This window comes from Triplophysa rosa, linkage group LG5 (genome assembly GCF_024868665.1).
Source record: "Triplophysa rosa linkage group LG5, Trosa_1v2, whole genome shotgun sequence".
Lineage (NCBI taxonomy): Eukaryota > Metazoa > Chordata > Actinopteri > Cypriniformes > Nemacheilidae > Triplophysa > Triplophysa rosa.
This window is the reverse complement of record NC_079894.1, coordinates 28,102,770-28,110,698: the sequence shown is the minus strand read 5'-3', so window position 1 is coordinate 28,110,698 and position 7,929 is coordinate 28,102,770. Positions and strand designations below refer to the sequence as shown.

The window sequence follows — 7,929 nt, the reverse complement described above, 5'->3', positions numbered from 1 at the left end:
TTCGGAGGTTTGTTCAATATGCCCCTTAAGAGCCCTGCAAAGTAAACATCACGAGATATTCTGCCATAATTCCAGTTCCAAATGGGCGTATATTTTCCATCCAAAGGGCACGAAGCGTGACTACGCAAATCTAAAGATTACAGTTAAATAGTTTTGTTTGAAAAGTCACTCTATATGCATATTGCAAGATGAGGCATTCGAAACAAAGCACCAGAGTTCTGTCAGAAATCCCAAAGACTGTGATGGCTGAAACTCCTTGAGTTACATTATTCCAAAAGCCGGTTGTGAGAAGTGGGATTTGAACCCACGCCTCCATTCGGAGACCAGAAATCTCATAATCTGAGAAGGTCAAACCCCTTGTGTTTGGCACCTTAGACCGCTCGGCCATTCTGACAGAACAAATGAGGATACACAGACCTGAACTTCTCTGAAGTTGAATATGATAAGAGAGAGTATGAAAACGATATTGCCTTCTGTGTTTACATTTACTAAAACAAATTAATAGTTTTTGTTTGAAAAGGTCACTCTATATGCAAGTTGACTGATGAGGGATTCGTAATAAAGCACCAGAGTTCTGAGAGAAATCCCACAGACTGTGACGGCTGAAACTCCTTGAGTTGCATTATTCCAAAAGCCCGTTGTCAGAAGTGGGATTTGAACCCACGCCTCCATTCGGAGACCAGAAATCTCACAATCTGAGAAGGTCAAACATCCTTGAGTCTGGCGCCTTAGACCACTCGGCCATTCTGACACATCCAATGAAGATAATGAGGTCTGAACTTCTCTGCAAATGAAGTTGTATGTGAAAGGAGAGAGTATGAAAACGATATTGCCTTCTGTGTTTACATTTACTAAAAAAAAAAAATTAATAGTTTTTGTTTGAAAAGGTCACTCTATATGCAAGTTGACTGATGAGGGATTCGAAACAAAGCACCAGAGTTCTGCCAGAAATACCACAGACTGTGATGGCTGAAACTCCTTGAGTTACATTATTCCAAAAGCCAGTTGTCAGAAGTGGGATTTGAACCCACACCTCCATTAGGAGACCAGAAATCTCACAATCTGAGAAGGTTAAACATCCTTGAGTCTGGCTCCTTAGACCGCTCGGCCATTCTGAGACTTCGAACGAAAATAATCAGGTCGGAACTTCTCTGCAAATTAAGTTGTATGTGATAGGAGAGAGTATGAAAAAGGTATTGCCTTCTGTGTTTACATTAAATGCATTAATTAAATCGTTTTTGGTTGAAAAGGTCACTCTATATGCAAGTTGCCTGGTGAGGGATTCGTAACAAAGCACCAGAGTTCTGCCAGAAATCCCAAAGACTGTAATGGCTGAAACTCCTTGAGTTACATTATTCCAAAAGCCAATTGTCAGAAGTGGAATTTGAACCCACGCCTCCACTAGGAGAAGAAAAATCTCACAATCTGAGAAGGTCAAACACCCTTGAGTCTGGCGCCTTAGACCACATGGACATTGTGACACATCAACTGAGGATAAACAGACCTGAACTTCTCTGCAAATTAAGCGGAATATTCTTGGAGAGAGTATGAAAACGGTATTGCCTTCTGTGTTTACATTAAATGCATTGATTAAATCATTTTTGTTTGAAAAGGTCACTCTATATGCAAGTTGCCTGATGAGGGATTCGTAACAAAGCACCAGAGCTCTGCCAGAAATCCCAAAGACTGTGATGGCCGAAACTCCTTGAGTTTACATTATTCCAAAAGCCAGTTGTCAGAAGTGGGATTTGAACACACGCCTCCATTTGGAGACCTGAAATCTCACAATCTAGGAAGATCAAACACCTTTGAGTATGGCACCTTAGACCGCTCTGCCATTCTGACACATTACATTCTGACACAGAAACATTAGGCTTGTAGTCCTAAATTTAGATTTTGAGAACGCTTTTGATCGGGTCTCGCACCAGTACCTGCTTCAGGTACTGCAAAAAATGGGTTTTCCAGGGAGGTTTTTAGCGTGGGTGGGCTTGCTGTACAAAGACATAACCAGCAAAATTCTTGTAAATGGGCACACGACAAATGCGGTAAATATCCGCAGTGGAGTCCGCCAAGGGTGTCCGCTATCTCCGCTCCTGTATGTGGCTTGTATTGAGCCACTGGCACAGCTCTTGAGAAGGGACCAATGGATTAAAGGAATAAACTTACCCCGGACAAACGGACTGACGTTGAAATGTGTTTTATACATGGATGACATTACGATTTTAACCACTGATCTTTTATCGGTCCGAAGAGCTTTACAACTGACTGATTTTTATGGACTAGCCTCAGGCTCCAAGTTAAACAAAGACAAGTCTGAGGCCCAGCTCTTCGGACCATGGGGACGTATAGACTTGGCAGGACTTGACGTGACTGTTAGGGAAACTGACAAAGGTTTTAGGTGTGAAGTTTGACAAGGAAGGTGGTGGACAAAGCAATTGGACAGACACGTTAGGGAAAGTAAGACAACGACTGGAGTTCTGGGGACTTAGGACGGTTACGCTAGAGGGCAAAATTTTAATATACAAAGCTGTGATTTTACCCTTGCTTTTATTATTGTGCTCTGTTTTTATCCCCCCAAGGTCCTTTCTTTTAGCGTTGGATCGGGTGGTGTTTTACTTCTTCTGGGGGTCCAAATGGGAACGAATACGGAGAGACGTGGTGAAGAAAAGGAGAGAGAATGGAGGGAAAGGACTCCCGGATCCCCACTTGTTTATAGGGAGCAAATTAGGGAGCAAAAAAAGACAACGGAAGTGGGGCGGCCCAAGGGGCGGAGCCAAATATTGAAGGCAATGAAATGGGTAACGATGCAGAGGCTGAGCAAGAAGAAGAAGAGGAAAGTGTGTCGTCACTTATCACAGTACCCGAGATAAGTATGGAGTCTAGTGGGAGTGAAAGTGTTTTTTCACTCCCAAATGCACAGATGCAAAAAAGGCCTGCGGGATCTCCTCTGTCCAAAGCAGAGGAGAAAAAGCAGAGAGCATCGCAACGGCCAGATAGTTCCTCTTCGGAAAATCTGGACCGTATGTGGCCTCATGAATCCCCAAATGAAGTGTCCTTTTTGCAAGTTCAGATTAGAGCATCATCGCCTAAAGAGCCGCAAGAGAGCTCCTCTGCGGCCCTGCAGGCTATAAGAACCTGCTACCCTGACTCCAGAATAGTGGAGATTAAGGAAGAGCAGGTATCGCAAGAAATTTTATGATTTTAATTTAAGTCTGTAGTCCTTTTATTGCTCTTCTAAATGTCATGCCTTTTTAAAACTATACTGCTCATGACTCTCACAATCTCTACAATAAATGTGAGAAGTGTGAAGTCTACTTTTCGAGCACAGAGCATTTTATCATATTTAAAGAATTTTAAGTCAGATGTGTTTTTACTGCAAGAGTGTGCTCTGCCATTTTTAACACATTACAGAAAGTGGGCGGAGCTGTGGACCCCGGGCCCCTCCCTGTGGAGTGGATCAAATTTTAATAAATCTGACGGTGTTACTATTTTAATCAACAACCCAAATATCTGTGTGAAGGGCAGCACTGTGGTGAGGGACGGGCGGGCAATTTTAGCAAATCTCATTTTTTTAGATAGAGATTTTAATATCTTAAATGTGTATGGTTTTAACGATAAGAATGACAGGCATGAGCTTTTAGAGGAATTGCAGCCACACATGCTGGGGAGGGTGCCACTTGTGGTTGCAGGGGATTTTAACTGCATTTTAAACAGAGCAGACAGAAAAGGAGCAGGGGAGGATTTTAAGGTGGATAAAACGTCAGTTTTAATGCAAAGCTTAGTGAAGGATTTTAAATTAGTTGACTGTTTTAAAACTTTGCATCCAAGAGAGGTGGGCTACACCTGGGTCAGTGGTGATGGTGCCAAGGCCTCTCGCATTGACTATATATTGACACGTGACTGCCCGCCAACTGATGCTATAGTGACACCTATGTATTTTTCTGACCACGCTATGCTTTCTTGCACCCTTTCTTTCACCACAGGAGTGACCGTAGGGAGAGGGATCTGGAAGCTGAATTGCTCTCTGTTGCAGGATGAGGAGATAGCTAGAGAATACAGAGAGCAATTCAGCCAATGGCAGACCCTCCAAGACTTTTTTAATTCACGAGCACAGTGGTGGGAGATGGTGAAGGATCGGACCGGACACTTTTTTAGAAAGAAAGGGACACAGAAAAAGAATACAGAAAAGCGACGCATGTTGGGGCTGCAAAAACGACTACAGAGGTATTTTAATTTGCTAAATAATGGTGTGGATTTTACTGATGAAATTAAAGAGGTCAAAAGAGAAATGTCTGTTTTAGAGAAACAATGGAATGAAGGAGTGATTTTAAGAAGTAAGGAGAAAGAGTTGGAAGAAGGGGAAAAATGCACACGTTACTTTTTCAAAAAGATTGTATCAAAGGGAGGTGCAATTACAAAATTAAACACGGGTGGGAGGGAGGCCAACAACACAGAGGAAATTTTAAATGAAGTGGAACTTTTTTATAAAGACTTATACAGGGAAAAAGAAGTATCAGGTGACGTAATAAAGGAAATTTTAAAGTCTGTAGAGAAGGAAATTGACGATGAGCATGCTGCTTTAACCCAAGATTTCACGATTTTAGAACTTACAAAATGTATGAAAGGTTTTAAAACCGGGAAATCCCCAGGAATTGACGGACTTCCCCTTGAATTTTATGTTAAATTTTGGGATATTTTAGCACCTGAATTATTAAACGTCTTAAATGACTTTGACAGACTTGACGAATTACCTGACAGTTTTAGACTAGGGATAGTTTCACTCGTTCATAAAAAAGGGGACAAAACAGACTTAAAGACATGGCGACCTATCAGTCTTTTAAATTTTGACTACAAACTTTTTAGCAAGATTTTAACTACACGAATGTCGACGGTTTTAATAGACGCAATCCAACCGGATCAAGCCTGTGCTGTGCCCGGGAGAAAGATCACGGACAGCCTAGTGTTGGTCAGGGATGCCATCTGTTATGCGAGGGACAGAAACATTAGGCTTATACTCTTAAATTTAGACTTTGAGAAAGCTTTTGATCGGGTCTCGCACCAGTACCTGCTTCAGGTACTGCAAAAAATGGGGTTCCCAGGGAGGTTTTTAGCGTGGGTGGGCTTGCTGTACAAAGACATTACCAGCAAAATTCTTGTAAATGGGCACACGACAAATGCGGTCAATATCCGCAGTGGAGTCCGCCAAGGGTGTCCGCTATCCCCGCTCCTGTATGTGGCTTGAATTGAGCCACTGGCACAGCTCTTGAGAAGGGACCAATGGATTAAAGGACTAAACCTACCCGGGACAAAGGGACTGACGTTGAAATGTGTTTTATACATGGATGACATTACGATTTTAACCACTGACCTTTTATCGGTCCGAAGAGCTTTACAACTGACAGACTTTTATGGACTGGCCTCAGGCTCCAAGTTAAACAAAGACAAGTCTGAGGCCCAGCTCTTCGGACCATGGGGCTGTATAGACTTGACAGGACTTGACGTGACTGTTAGGGAAACTGACAAAGGTTTTAGGTGTGAAGTTTGACAGGGAGGGGGGTGGACAAAGCAATTGGGCAGACACATTAGGGAAAGTAAGACAACGACTGGGGTTCTGGGGACTAAGGACGTTGACGCTAGAGGGCAAAATTTTAATATACAAAGCTGTGATTTTACCCTTGCTTTTATTATTGTGCTCTGTTTTTAGCCCCCCTAGGTCTTTTCTTTTAGCGTTGGATCGGGCGGTGTTTTACTTCTTTTGGGGGTCCAAATGGGAACGAATACGGAGAGACGTGGTGAAGAAAAGGAGAGAGAATGGAGGGAAAGGGCTCCCGGACCCCCAGTTGTTTCTAGGAAGCAAATTCACCGCCCTCCACATCAAATATGCCATTACCCCACCCAGCAACAATAAGACTGCGGCAATGGCGAGGTTCTGGATGGGGTCATACTTGCGTACTCTAAAGATTTTAACCATGGATCTTAGAACTCCAGTGTCTTTTAATATGCCTAAAGAATACAATTTTATCAAGAAGTTTTTAAAGAAATACCGCTTGGAGGACCAAGAAGCCACGGTTTTAACTAATCACAAGTCTCTTGTCTCTCTTGTGCAGGACCGGGAAACAGTGAGTCCAATTCCGGGCCTCACACTGGGTGAGGCCAAACAAGTTTGGAGGAATGCAGCCCACCCCGCTCTGCAGAACAGGCTCAAGGACCTGACGTGGATGGCAGCGCATGAAATTCTCCCAGCCAGGGCGGTCATGCACTCCAGAGGAATGGCCAAAAATCCCATCTGTCCACGTCCAGGGTGTAATGCCCCGGAGACTGTACGACATCTCCTCTGGGAGTGCGGCACTGCGCGGGACCTGTGGGCCATAACTGGCCCCCTGTTTTTTCCGTGCCTGCCAGCGGGTGGGGTCCAGATGGACTACAAGCTCGCCATCTAAGGGGTGGGCCGGGGCTTGAGAGATTTGTCTTCACACCATTTCGGCTCGCTCTGGTTCACACTGAACGCCATCAAGGATGTCCTCTGGACCACCAGAAACCTGCTAGTAGGGAAACAAGTTACGGTGCCCCTCCACGCATGCGAGCGGATGGTAACAACTACACTGCAGGGATGCCGGGCTCTGTCATTTGGAGGAGGGGGCTGGGGTCATGCTTAGGGTCCTGGCCTTGCCCCCATACCTGGCTGGCCGTAGATGCACCCTCACCAATCTGGTTACGGGAACAGCGGGCCAGCGGGCCGGAGGGAAAGGATTTCCGCTGGATGCCGAAAGCAGAAGGAAATTGGCTTGTTCTGCGGAGTGGGGTGCTGGCCATCTTGTCAGGGACTCCGCCCGGTTCTGGACAACAGATGACGAGAGGCTGTGTTTATTAAAAAAAAGTTGTGGTTGTAATGGCTACATCCTTGTTTTATACCTTTTAAAACATCGTAAAAGGTTTTTAAACATGTTTTTAAGTCTCAAAGTAGTTCAGAGGAGTTCTAATGTCTTTTATGTCATCCCTTGTTTTATGTTGTTTAATCTATTTCCAGGATTTCACCTTTTAAATATTTTTATCTTTACGTGAAATACTAACTTAGTGTGATGAGACTGAGATGTAAAAAGGATACATGATGACAATAAAACTTTTCAAAAGAAAAAATCTGTTCTTATCAGTTAAATATCTGATACGTCCCCTATATGGGGACCATATATTAAATGGATTTTTGAAGCGCAAAGCTGGAAGCGGGGCTTGCTCCGCCCACTCCACGCATCGACCTGGTATTGCAGTGTTTCCAGGAACGGTGCACTCCCCTTTCGGGGATCAAAACCGTGTGTTGAAAAGAAGCGTTCAGGAAACCCGAAGTCTAAAATAACAAGAAATTATATTTAAAAAAAAATACGTAGGCTAATAGACTATTTGTTTATGAACGTGTATAGCCCTACAAGTAGGCTATGCAGAAAGTTATGTGTTGAAGAGCGAAGTTCCTATTAGAGACGCTTGCGCTTGGCTTACATGATCTAGTGAGCGAGCGAGAGAGAGAAAAGGTTTACAGCAGCAAACGAAACACTTTCAGAATATGTGGACTGTTCGTTTAATTATTTCTTTATTTATCCATGCAGAGTCGGCGCCACGAGGGGGCACTAGGGGGCATGGCCCGGCCACTTCAGTCACTGTCCCCCCTCACTTTTTAAAATGATAAAAGACGAAATAATTAAAAAAAAAAAAAACATTTGGAGAATGAATTTGGTTCATATTTATTAAAGAAACAACAAGAGCAGAGGGTAAAAAATATTTTCTTTATTCGTTAACAGATTTTAAAGACACTGTCTTGTGCTGTACTTTCATGTGTTGTTAAAAACACAAGATAAAGGGCTGCTTGCATCCAGCGGCAACGTTACTGTATGCATTGCTTAACAAGAAACGGCATTATTATGCAGACGGTGACAAGTG

At 43.5% G+C, this 7,929-nt stretch overlaps 1 protein-coding gene, 1 non-coding gene and 1 pseudogene across 2 annotated transcripts; 2 read left to right on the top strand and 1 right to left on the bottom strand.

The window, feature by feature from the left end:
• Positions 1-639: 639 nt before the first annotated feature.
• Positions 640-751, bottom strand: trnal-caa (transfer RNA leucine (anticodon CAA)). The gene is made up of 2 exons: positions 714-751; positions 640-685 (listed from the first exon to the last, which is right to left on the bottom strand). It is a non-coding gene; the product is annotated as a tRNA-Leu (tRNA).
• A 2,043-nt stretch (positions 752-2,794) lies between these two features.
• Positions 2,795-6,440, top strand: LOC130554835 (uncharacterized). The gene is made up of 3 exons (XM_057334704.1): positions 2,795-3,178; positions 3,620-4,224; positions 5,705-6,440. Exons 1-3 carry the CDS (start codon positions 2,795-2,797, stop codon positions 6,438-6,440), a joined length of 1,725 nt encoding a protein of 574 aa, XP_057190687.1.
• Positions 6,441-7,116: 676 nt separating this feature from the next.
• Positions 7,117-7,290, top strand: LOC130555165 (U2 spliceosomal RNA; annotated as a pseudogene).
• The last annotated feature ends 639 nt before the right edge of the window (positions 7,291-7,929 follow it).

Bases quoted from the DNA above. Each gene is read 5' to 3' on its own strand.
- LOC130554835 (XM_057334704.1), top strand. From the start codon at position 2,795: ATGGGTAACGATGCAGAGGCTGAGCAAGAAGAAGAAGAGGAAAGTGTG. The intron at 3,179-3,619 runs GTATCGCAAGAA...TTTAACGATAAG, and splicing joins TGGAGATTAAGGAAGAGCAG to AATGACAGGCATGAGCTTTT. The intron at 4,225-5,704 runs GTATTTTAATTT...CTCTGTTTTTAG, and splicing joins CTGCAAAAACGACTACAGAG to CCCCCCTAGGTCTTTTCTTT.